General features: G+C 36.2%; 1 protein-coding gene across 2 annotated transcripts in view; it reads right to left on the bottom strand.

The window, feature by feature from the left end:
- The window catches only part of CNTN2 (contactin 2), a 907,647-nt gene that overhangs the window by 325,005 nt on the left and 568,965 nt on the right, over positions 1-13,677 (bottom strand). For both annotated transcript variants that reach the window (XM_044076798.1, XM_044076799.1), the window contains 2 exons: positions 10,483-10,585; positions 8,298-8,473 (listed from right to left, as the gene is read on the bottom strand). In XM_044076798.1, coding sequence (XP_043932733.1) covers positions 8,298-8,473; positions 10,483-10,585 — 279 coding nt within the window. The remainder of the gene's footprint in view (positions 1-8,297; positions 8,474-10,482; positions 10,586-13,677) is intronic.

The following is a 13,677-nucleotide window of genomic DNA, read 5'->3' as shown; positions in this document are numbered from 1 at the left end:
TGATTGCGTGTACTATTAAAAAGGAATTAGTTGATTCTCTGAGTTGTTATTGCAACAAGGTAATTAGTCAGAGTGATGAGAAAAAGAATTAATGAAAAAAGTGTTGAAGTTAAACTAGACAGTTGGACTGAGTATATCTTGCCAGAAAACACTTTTAAAACATTAGGATTAAAAGACACTGAAAAGAAAGCAGTGTGATCATTAATGACTTATTCAAGACACCAGCAAAACATATGTGCCAAAAGCCACTGGTACATGAACATAAATGAAGAAACTTAAAACAAAACTTTTATATAGTTACAGTGGATCAGGAAATGATTTGCATAATGAAATTCCAATTAATTTGGTTCACTTTGCTTGTGAGAAAATGGGCATAGTGAAATGTATTCACAACGTACAAGTACAATAAGGATGTGTAAAACAGTTAACATTTGCAGAACCACCTGGATATTATGCAAAGTCACAAGAAAGGCATCTTGCATGACTATGCTGATTTGTTAATCATCTTGTGAGTCATATTTTGGTATAGCAAAACAAAAGAAATCTGCAACCATAATAACACATTGACCAGGAATGTGAGCACATGTAGAAAAAAAACGTGCTGCAACAGTATGATATGTGTAATGCATACTTCAATAACAATCTAAGAAAAGAGATGTTGACTGATATAGTAAAGGGTTTGCCTAGAAGTGAAAATTATTAGTGCTCCTGGAGCTGAGTGGGCAGATATTTGTTTTATTTCAAAGAAGTCACATACTTATGTGTACATGATTAGTCCAAGTACTTCAAAATGATTAAAATATACTATAAGTGGCACTGTAATAAATCTGATGAAGTCTGTTTTCTCAAGACATTGTATACCTGATGTATCAAGCTATGGCACAGGCTAGGAGTATGGCTTTTAAGAGCTGTGTACATGGGCAGCATCTCAAACATTTAATTACAAAGTCATTTGATTGTGAAGAAAAGGCAGGGCAAATATTGTTTTGTTATTGTGAATTCCTATTTGTTAACCAAGTAGTCCCACTGGATGGAGTCAGCTGTCTGCTTTAAAGGTCAGCCTGGGAGCAGTGAATGATTAAATTAGTTCCTTAGAGTTACACAGTAGGCAAATGGAGGCTGAGGGCAATGAATCAGAGACTACTGGAAGAAGCTTATAGCATTTCACAACCTTTGTGCTAAACGTCAGACCAGTTTCAGACTTTAAAAAATATATGAAAAGATCACTAGCAGTAGCTATGTGGGTTGCTATTTTGCAAATTTGAATATAGCAATGCTCCACTGTAGAAGTTCAGTCTTTCATTAGCTCAATTATTGATTGGTAGAAGATTAAAATGCTTTCAACAACCAGTTTATAATACTAGAGAAAGAAAGATAAATGAGATGCTAGAAATAAAATAAGGCAGCAATATTATTACAATAAGCACTGCAGAAGGATTTCAGAGAAGGATTTCAGCGAAGGTCTGTGGTGGGAAGTGTGATCAAGATGGAGACTGGGCAATACCCCAAACTTTTAATAAACCCTCAGTGTGTCAATTTTAGAATTGTAAATGGAGATACACTGAGCATCCAATTTTCTGCTATGGTTCAGAATCAGCAGCCTAAAGCTATGATAATTGGTGAGTAGCTACATGACAATCCTTTGTGATTTAACTGAAGATCATCAGCTGTACAGAAGAAACCAAAGACATCTATCTGTAATGTCTAGTCCAGATAATCAGACATAAGCTGAGAAAGCACTGTGGTACGAACATGTTCTACAGTCATTTGAAAGTGTTACCTCACATAAAGAAGGCTTCTCTTTCATGTTTTACCAGTAGCCCAGTAACCAGAGATATTACAAGCAGAAGACCATAAATCCAGAGAGAATAGCCCTATTCAATGTTCCAGATTTTGAGGAAGACTAGTGAAGAAACCAGCCAGATAAATGAACAGTTTGAGAACCTGATCATGACACTGAAGATGGAAATTTGGCATTTAATTAAATGTCTACTTCACATGAATAAATACATGATCTGCCCTTCGCAGCATAATTCTTTTTTAAGTTCAGATACCCACCATGTTTTTCCCCTCTACCATCACAGTACTTCACAGAGAAGTGAATCCCACTTCCATCTCTTTTATTAAGACACTCTAAACTGGCCCTAGGTGTGAGTGTGTGCATGTGTGTGGCTTCTGTGGGAGGTTGGGCGCTGGGCTTGTACTCAACGCCGTAAAACTCCACTGCCAATCATGAGCAGACAGGTGATCCACTGGGGTGACCCATAACTGGGAAAAGCCAAAAGAAGAAGAAGAAAATTAGTAAAATAACTAAAAATACAGGACTAGATGTTTACATTGTTATTTGACACTATATTAATCACACTGGTTAACAACAAAATACACAGTGGTTTTTGTACTTACTTAAACAGCAACAATCACAAGAAAAATGTAAACTACGGACATACCACTGCTCCAGTCATTGTCCTGAATGTGATCTGTTTATTTGCTTTTGAATTATTGCCTTCATTGTAATTTACATGGCTTTTTTTATGGAAAATTGAAAAGTATATATTACTTGTTACTTATATGCATAACAGATCTGACAATGCTCTGACAAGAGTGAAAGCATTCACCTTTTGTTTTTACTTAAACATTGGGTTAAACAAGCAATAGCAGTTTTCTTGTTTTTAATAAGAATGCAAGATGTTTAACACAGATCTTATATTAGTATTTATGACAGTCTATTTTCGCACATCATATGCTGATATCGTTCCTGTCCAAATAGTTTTCCCTTTGCCTTGGTAAATATATGATTTGATATAAAAAAGCCTATGCCGTGGTTAGTATAAATCTATTTGGTATTCAAATTTTATTTTAATTAGGTGTCTAGATTTTTGGCTGGATGTGCTTGTTTTTCAAGAGCATATTTTTACTGTCTGCTGATTGAAAAGTATGTTACACCTGTTGATCGATCCTGCCATGTCTTGTAGAAATAGAATGGATAGCTGAATAGGAAAACTGCAGGCTTTATGGAAAGCTGTGTAGCTGTCAAAATTGCCTGAACTAATATTTTGACTGTACCACACGTGTACTAGTTAGTGGCATATAAAGAGTCAATATGTTTGAACTACCAAGTTAGCAGTCTTGTTTGCTAAAATATTGAATTACTTATGAAAGAAATTTGAAGAATCACATGAGTTCCATCACAGGAGGCCAGTTACAATTACTATTGGAACTGCTTCCATGAATTTTCCTCTGGCATTTTAGATCAAAATGCTCAGTGCTCAATATATCATCTATGGGATATTGTGTCATGGACCATGGTCAGTGCTCAGTATATCATCTATGGGATATTGTGTCATGGGCCATGGTCAGTGCTCGGTATATCATCTATGGGATATTGTGTCATGGACCATGGTGAGTGCTCGGTATATCATCTATGGGATATTGTGTCATTGACCATGGTCAGTGCTCAGTATATCTATGGGATATTATGCCATGGACCATGGTCAGTGCTCGGTATATCATCTATGGGATATTATGTCATGGACCACGATCAGTGCTTGGTATATCATCTATGTGATATTATGTCATGGACCACAGTCAGTGATCGGTATCTCATTTATGGGATATTGTGTCATGGACCATGGTCAGTACTTGGTATATCATCTATGGGATATCGTGTCATGGACCATGGTCAGTGCTCGGTATATCATCTATGGGATATTATATCAAGGACCATGGTCAGTGCTCGGTATATCATCTATGGGATATTATGTCATAGACCATGGTCAGTGCTTGGTATATCGTGTATGGGATATTGCGTCATGGACCATGGTCAGTGCTCGGTATGTCATCTATGGGATACTGTGTCATGGATCATGGTCAGTGCTCGGTATATCATCTATGGGATATTGTGTCATGGACCATGGTCAATGCTCGGTATATCATCTATGGGATATTGTGTCATGGACCACGGTCAGTGCTCGGTATATCATCTATGGGATATTATGTCATGGACCATGGTCAGTGCCCAGTATATCATCTGTGGGATATTATGTCATGGACCATGGTCAGTGCTCGGTATATCATCTATGGGATATTGTGTCATTGACCATGGTCAGTGCTCGGTATATCTATGGGATATTATGTCATGGACCATGGTCAGTGCTCGGTATATCATCTATGGGATATTATGTCATGGACCACGGTCAGTGCTCGGTATATCATCTATGGGATATTATGTCATAGACCATGGTCAGTGCTTGGTATATCATCTATGGGATATTGTGTCATGGACCATGGTCAGTGCTCGGTATGTCATCTATGGGATACTGTGTCATGGATCATGGTCAGTGCTCGGTATATCATCTATGGGATATTATGTCATGGACCATGGTCAATGCTCGGTATATCATCTATGGGATATTGTGTCATGGATCATTGTCAGTGCTCGGTATATCATCTATGGGATATTGTGTCATGGACCATGGTCAGTGCTCGGTATATCATCTATGGGATATTATGTCATGGACCATGGTCAGTGCTCGGTATATCATCTATGGGATATCGTGTCATAGACCATGGTCAGTGCCCAGTATATTATCTATGGGATATTATGTCATAGACCATGGTCAGTGCTCGGTATGTCATCTATGGGATATTATGTCATGGACCATGGTCAGTGCTCGGAATATCATCTATGGAATATTGTGTCATAGACCATGATCAGTGCTCGGTATATCATCTATGGGATATTGTGTCATGGACCATGGTCAGTGCTCGGTATATCATCTGTGGGATATTCAGTCATGGACCATGGTCAGTGCTCCGTATATCATCTATGGGATATTGTGTCATTGACCATGGTCAGTGCTCAGTATATCTATGGGATATTATGTCATGGACCATGGTCAGTGCTCAGTATATCATCTATGGGATATTATGTCATGGACCACGATCAGTGCTCTGTATATCATCTATGTGATATTATGTCATGGACCACGGTCAGTGCTTGGTATATCATCTATGGGATATTACATCATGGACCACGGTCAGTGCTCGGTATATCATCTATGGGATATTATGTTATAGACCATGGTCAATGCTTGGTATATCGTCTATGGGATATTGTGTCATGGACCATGGTCAGTGCTCGGTATGTCATCTGTGGGATATTGTGTCATGGACCATGGTCCGTGCTCGGTATATCATCTGTGGGATATTGTGTCATGGACCATGGTCAGTGCTCGGTATATCATCTGTGGGATATTATGTCATTGACCATGGTCAGTGCTAGGTATATCATCTGTGGGATATTGTGTCATGGACCATGGTCAGTGCTCGGTATATCATCTGTGGGATATTATGTCATGGACCATGGTCAGTGCTCGGTATATCATCTATGGGATATTATGGCATAGACCATGGTCAGTGCTCGGTATGTCATCTATGAGATATGTCATGGACCATGGTCAGTGCTCGGTATATCATCTATGGAATATCGTGTCATGGACCATGATCAGTGCTCGGTATATCATCTATGGGATATTATGTCATGGACCATGGTCAGTGCTCTGCATATCATCTGTGGGATATTGTGTCATGGACCATGGTCAGTGCTCGGTATGTCATCTATGGGATATTATGTCATGGACCATGGTCAGTGCTCGGTATATCATCTGTGGGATATTATGTCATGGATCATGGTCAGTGCTCGGTATATCATCTATGGGATATTATGGCATGGACCATGGTCAGTGGTCAGTATGTCATCTATGGGATATTATGTCATGGACCATAGCAGTATCACTGTGCATTTGCATTCTAAAATGTCTTTTCATACAGCAGCCACAGAAATCATATTTCCAGTGCAGCAAAATTTTATGTTGAGACTGGAGGCTGCTTATTTTCTGAAAGTCTCCAATACAAGTAATCTGAAAATGTGAAGAGCTACTAGAACATGCCAGAGTTGTGACCCTGGATTTTGTTCATTTGTAAAGGCCAGATTTCAGTATTAGAATATTAGGCAAGTGCTAAAAAACACTAAAGATTTACCACAATATAACCATTTATAAGAACAAATATTATGCATGGAATTTTCTTAAATTCATTTAATTATCAAAACTGATTTTAAAGTTGGGCTAAATTTTACAAAAACTAGTAGCAAGTACTGAAAGCTAACATTAGTCTGCCTAGCTGCTTTACATGCTTTGTGGTTCAAGAAATGGTCCATGTCAAGTAATATCTACATTTTCTTTTAATATAGTTACTGATAGTAAAGAATTGATCCCTTAACATCAAAATAAAATTCATATTTAAGTTTCTTATGAATTAGAATTGAGCCACTTTATAGTTTGCAGTAGCAGGTAGAATAAGTGTTGTTGCATCTTCTGCACCACATCATGATCTCTCATTCTATGCATTTCTCTAGTTACTGCCTCATATCTGTTTCTCTGTTGTACTCCTCACCTTCTTTAACCTTCTCTTATCCTTTGGGGGCATCACTCTACTTCATCGGGAAACAAAGCCTTAGCTGCTTTTTTAAGCACACTGACTGGCTTCAGAAGATAGGAGACAGATCCTGGGAGTCCTGGAGATGTCAACCAGAGAAGATGATTGCTTCTTGATAGTTATTATCGGTGTACTGTATACCGTGGACAGAAGTAAGTATAACTATGTGCAACACTTAGATGCTGTTTTCCCCTCTCATATTTGCAGTGAATCACTTGACTGTTAAACTTCTGGCTGTTCCTAGGAATCACAAAGTGATACTTACATCCCCTCCCAAGAAAGGAGAATAAACTCTCATCGAGTCATTGCTTTCCATGCAGTTAACACATCTGATAACCAGGACTCAGCCTTGAACTTGGGTTACTGTGGTGATACAGAAAGACATGCTGCATTTCCATTTGTGGATTGCTTCAAGGAGAAATTGACAATTGTTTTAGTCTATAAGCATAATTTTCTGTATACCAGCACAAGCATTTGTACTTGAACTAAATTATCTAAATTAAAATATACAAAGGTATACAAGGGTCTAATGGTTTCTGAGTGTAATAACATTTAACCTACATTCATGTATTTTGCTGTCCTTTTCTTGGGTCACCAAAGTTTGTATGCAAGAAGAGATACCTATGTCTGAAATAACGCTAAGCTCTCTATCCTATTTCACTTCATGATAGTATTTTACTAATCTGCATGCACATGTATTGTGCGTTATTACATCTTAAAAAACATGTTTTAGTATTAATTAGAACAAGCCAGGGAATTAATTTACTCAGTCATACTTCTCAACCCTTTAGGACAAGAATTTTGAACCAAGTCAGAAATAATGGGAGAACAAAGGCCCAAAATCAGGGGCTAATTTTAAATATCGGTCTTATAAACTTAGAAAATTGATAGAATAGCATATTTTGCATTAACATGCATTTTCTGAAAGATGTGAAGTCTGAAACTGAAATGTCTGTCATTATTTAGTGACATTAATCTATAATATTTTTTCTAGAACAAAACACAAATTTTATGAGCAACAGATGAAAAATATGAGGCATAAATCTGGATATTCTGTTTAATTCTGTGCTGGTGAGAGGTTTGTATTCAACAATGAACGTGACAATTACTATGGTGCACCTAAACTGTGATGAACCCTTACTGAACATTTATGTACTGTTCTTCAACCTTATTTGTCTCTGCACCATGACTGTAACTTTTAATACGTAATACCCTAAGGTTCTTAAAATAATTTATTCTAAGTAAATATTCCCCACAAGCAACCCATTATCAGAATATTAGCTTGCATATTCAGAAAATAAAAACTGATCTGATCTTTATGACCTATGGCTTACTTTGTGACTAAGTCAGGAAATATAGTTTTATACCCAGTTTTAAGGATATTTAACAATTAAGGGATCAGACTTATTCATCAAAAATATCCTGGTTATTTGTCATACACCATAAGCGAATAAAACCAAATTGAGTATATTTTCATATAACAGGAATGCACCAGAGACAATAGCTAAGACATAATTTACTAATTGTGTTATCAGAAACAAAGAAAGAAAAGTGCATTCTTTAGGAGACTGTAATTACTTATATCAACTGCTGCTGATTTACAAGTATGTACTTTTAATCATTCAGCTAAGAATCCCTAATAAAGCATATTTCTCAGAGACAGCTTCTCAGCAAACGATAACTGTTGCCTTTACAAATAACTGCTGCTTTCACTGAACCAGTACTATGTTCTTTTCTGTATATAATTTTCTTTGCTTTCTAAGTACTTATGTACTGTAGTCTCTAGCCACTGTGGACTTTACCTTGCACAATTACTCGGCCCCGGAAAACGTCTTTGCCTTTGGCATTTTCAGCCTCACATTCATATGTTCCCTCCTCCTCAAATCCGATGTTAGTTATCTGCAGTACTGGCTCTGTCACCTTCCACTCTGGAGACAATGTCCCATCAACCTTCCTCCATTTTATCTGAGGGACAGGGCTACAGTGAAAAGAAGAACAAGAATTAATATTTAAGTAATGCATATTATCCACAACATATTTAAGGTGTTTCATAAGATATATGAAAGTTTAATGAGGTAAAGTTTTGTTATTTAATGATATTCTCCTATCAATATGCAACTAATGCAATGCAGATCACACTATAATAGTACAAAACATCAAATGTAATGGTGTGTTGGTACTGATATTACTGATAAAACCAACAACATGGGGTAAGGAATGCATCTCTGATTCTTGGGGTTGACTTACAGCAGAAGAGGCTGCCTTCTTTTTTATTTTGAAGGGGGCAATATCTAATATCCAGTGAGAGAAGAAGCCCTAACTTTTAGTGCCTACAATTCCCAGCCAGAGCTATAGACATCTAAGAATAAGATTAGTATCAAAACCGGAAATAGTAAAAATAAATGACATTTGAAGATCGTGTAACTGTTCAGACTACAACAACAACTATATGCAATAATACCGAAACATTGCTTTGAATTTGGGAATTATGAAGTCTCTTTTCCGGCTGAGAACCAGTAGACAAGGAAAGAAACAACCCTTGTTGGATGAAGGAAGGCAAACAAAGTGTGTAACATCAACAGCAGTAGCAATGAAGAATAAGAATTCGCTTAGAAGTGCTACGGTCTTATTTATGGAGAGGCCCACCGAAACAATCATTGTCCCCTCTTTCTGGGGTACTCCATGAGCCCCAGTATCTGCAGTAAATTCAGTATAAAACTAGTTCAGTCAAGTATATCTCTGATCTAAACAGATAAACAGTTCCAGGCTTAATGCAGTCTGAACAAAACAACAACTAATCAATGTCTTTGGAGCTGTATTGATATAATATACACTGTATCTTAATCCCATGTACGATTGCTGTTTCCTCGTATTTATGTGTCCTTCTAGGATATGCATGGAATAGGATATTTCAATACATATATTCAGTAATCAGGCACAATAAGTAAATAAACCATCAGCTTATTGCTCACTCCAACATCCTTCAGTTCAAAACTGGTAGCATCTTGCTTCAGTTTCTTACTCCTTTTTTGTGTAGATTGTTTTCTTATCCTCATCACATGATGTGAGGCAAATTACACTGCTTCCATCTTTGTGCTATCATGTCTGCACTGTTTTATTGTGCTTCTTCTTAGGTTACTTTGTTTCCATACATAACACTACAAATCTTGTAAGTCATTATCCTAGGCACGTCACAGCAATATAGAAATCTATCTGCTTCTTTGTTTAGACTACATTTTAATGGAGCCTATAAAGTTTCTTCTGTAGTGGTCTTAACTAGAACCTACCACACGCGTTTCTGTTTTCTGACTGTAGGACTCTCTTTTTCAGATCTACAATTATATGGGACCAGAGATTCCTTAAAATTTTCCAAACCAACTCCAGTTAATTTCTTTTTGCTGCTCATTCCATGAGGTATTCAATGAGCACGTGATATACCGGACAATGTAACCTTCTCCTCACCTTTATGCTCCATCAACAGTATCATTTTTGATAATACAGATCACCACTAGATGGCAAAATTGAGGCCCACACACTACATTACCTAACAGGCCACATAAAATCCTGCAATGGTGCAAGTAGAAAGTCTGCTATCCGCTAACAATGAGAGGTGTAGACAGCATTTGCACTTCTGCATCTGATTTAGTCTCAGATTTTTTCTGCCTTGTCCAAGTCAGCTTTGAACCTCTCAGAAGACTCAGGTATGTTGCAATGTTGAACACTGACCAGGTTTGACTATGCATGATTATATTCAAGAGGCAACATCATATCAAAATGATCTTTAATTCCTTTATAGTCATCAGGATTTCATTGTGCTCTTTGCATACAGAATCAAAAATGTTGAAATAAACTGAAATGTTGAAAGACCTACTGGTGTCCATCACATCAACATTAAGGCTTTTTATTTTAACAGCATGCACTTAAATACTTCAGCCTGCAAAGTATGCGACAATGAACAATTCCCACACCCCCATGGCAGTTACTTACTTTCCAAATGCAAAGCACTCGAGGTTCACTGTCTGCCCAGTCAACACATAGTTTTCAGGAGGAAACTTTGCTTTTATGCTGGGGGGGTACTGCTTTGATTCTCCTAGAAGACAAAAAATGATGGCTGATGGTTCATTCCCTGTTTAATAATGGCAATTCAGGATTAATATTCAGATGAATTTGCATATCGAAATATAATTAAAAACACTAAAATAAAGAATAAGAACTGGCAAGAAAATACCAAACACAAGGAGGATCTGCTGGTGAACAGAAACAAATAAAGCCAAAAACCAGCACCAGGGAAAAAGGCCAATGAATATCCGATAAATACCAAGTGGTAGTAGAACAAAGCACGCCTGGATGTAAAAAATTCTCCTTTTATTAACGCAGACAATTCTCCCAATTCAACACGTTTTCGTTGCTGAATACAACTTCTTCAGATAACACAAAAAACATTTTGCATCATTTATATACAGAAGTAATCAGCCATCTGTTGTATCAATTAACAAATAAAGCAACAAGCCCTAAAAATTCTATACTGCAAAGTTGTATAGAAATCTGATAGATAGTAAAATAGCATATGCTGCCACCGAATAGATATAAAAAATGTCATAATAAATACATTTTATTGTATAAATCATACAGTGGTGTGTCAAAGTTTTGATTAAAATCAAGCAATACCCTTATATTCATGTTGAAAATATGTATATAATATTAAGGATACATTAAAAATAATTATATAAAAAACATATATGTATAGTATATTTAGGCTGAAATAGCCTTTAATTTTAAAATAGGCTTGATGGATATATAGTCATTCAAGCCTGGTTTTTTATTTGATTCCAGGGAAATTTGCCAAAAAGTCTCCCTCTGCTCCAACCTGGCCTGCCAAGGCCCTCCCCTAGGATCTTTGTGGATACTTTCCAAAACAAAAAATTTATATCTAGCTGTGGGGCATATAAGTGTATGTTTGTACAAGGCATTGTTGTTGTTTTCTTTTTGTACATCATACATATGTTCGTAAATCCTGCGTTTGAGACTTCGCTCAGTTTTGCCCACATAATATGCTGGACATTGAATGCATATAGCTAGATATATAACTCGTTGGCTGTTACAATTATAATATGCCCTAGCTTTGATCACTCTATTCAGGGCTGAAAGGGTTACTTGTTCATCATGTAGGATGTGGGAACATTGTACACAAGTCCCACATCTATAAGTATGTATAACCTTGGCAGGCCAGGTTGGAGCAAAGGGAGACTTTTTGGCAAATTTCCCTGGAATCAAATAAAAAACCAGGCTTGAATGACTATATATCCATCAAGCCTATTTTAAAATTAAAGGCTATTTCAGCCTAAATATACTATACATATATGTTTTTTATATAATTATTTTTAATGTATCCTTAATATTATATACATATTTTCATTATGAATATAAGGGTATTGCTTGATTTTAATCAAAACTTTGACACACCACTGTATGATTTATACAATAAAATGTATTTATATATACATTTTTTTATATCTATTCGTGGCAGCATATGCTATTTTACTATTTATCAATTATATACAACTTTTGGTATCTTTTTTTTTTAGGGCTTTTATTTTATATATGTTCATACATAATATGATTACTTCTTTATATGGTATAATGCAAAATTGTATTCAGCAATGGGAGAATTGTCTGCGTTAATAAAAAGGAGAATTTTTTACATCCAGTTGCTTTGTTCTACTTTACTACCTATTTATTTTGGCTTTTTCCTGGTGCTTTTAACTGGCAAGAAAATGCCCTGAGTGCAAATAAAATGTATTTGTATCTCAAAGATCTTATGTAAATTTATGTACTTCACAAAGAGATGTTGCGTGGATTATATGTGATCCAACCAGAGGTAGCCAAATTACAGTGTATACCTCTAAAAACAGTAAGGGCACCTTGCTGACTTGGTTGAGTTTAAAGTTAGCTATTCTTACTTTATTTATCCACTAAATGGCTTACTATATATTGCATGCAGTTCCTTAATGCCTCATCCCTTTTAATCTCAGTATCCCTTTTACCATGGTATAGTACATGCTGCAAGCCTCATATGCATGCAGCAAATGCAGAAATGCTCTGGAACTGGACCACAGGCTTCATAGGTTCTCTACAGGTTCAAATAGCCAGAAAGATACATTCAAGTGTGTATTAAGCAGAGGACAATGCCAACAGCTATATGCAACCACTTGAAAAGATATACTACACATCTATGGCTTCTTAACAGTTACAGGACACTAACTGCTAGCGAATATAGGCTTTGTTAGTTACTTGTTAAATATGAATCAAAGAGATGCTAGTTCAACTGTTTAAATATCATTATATCAAGTCACAAGTGCTCAAAAACAAATCACAAAAGTCACACTTCTGGAAACATAGTATATTGAAGTATAGACTATCACAGAATTCACTACTTAAAGAACTAGTTCTTAAAGATATAGTTGTTATGATTTATACACAAATATCAAGTAGAAAGACTACAAAAACATGTAGCTCTTATAATAATGCCTTCTGCAATTATGCAGTCTATATTGTTATTAACTAGGCAGCAAAAAATGGTTAAATGTGCTTTAATGATATACACTGAAAGCTTCAACTATACATACATACATACATAACAAATATTTCAAGCACGGCATTAATCCCATTCTAACCTTCCAATATACCAAAATGCTTGTTCCCATAAAAAGTGTCCAGGGCGTTCTTAAAATTACTACTTCCTTTAATGTAATTTGTTAGTCTGTTCCATGCATCAGCTGCCCTCTCAGAGAACCAATTAGTACACTTCTCATTCCTTTAGAATCTTCTACATAGGTTGTCTGATAATTCTCTACTACTTTTTGATAACCCTAGACATTCCCAGAGGTTGTTGTCTCTAAATGCCCTATATACCTCAATTAGGTCTCCTGTTAGCTATCTGTAAGAGACACAGTACAAGTTCAGATGTTTTGGTCTTTCACAATAACTTAAATGTTCACATCCATGGATGTCCTTAATATATTTCTGTTATACTCACTCCAGTTTACTCATACTTGTTTTCTTATAAGGTTTCCATATTGTTATTCCATATTCAAGTTTGGGTCTAATGTAACTAATAAACAATGACTTCATCTTTTCTGATTTCCTAGAGTTTATAAATATTTTTATCCAAGCTATAGTTCT

Source organism: Protopterus annectens, chromosome 7.part0 (assembly GCF_019279795.1).
Source record: "Protopterus annectens isolate FY-2018-M chromosome 7.part0, PAN1.0, whole genome shotgun sequence".
Lineage (NCBI taxonomy): Eukaryota > Metazoa > Chordata > Ceratodontiformes > Protopteridae > Protopterus > Protopterus annectens.
Note: the sequence above shows the minus strand (reverse complement) of the source record. Positions and strands in the feature narration are given on the sequence as shown.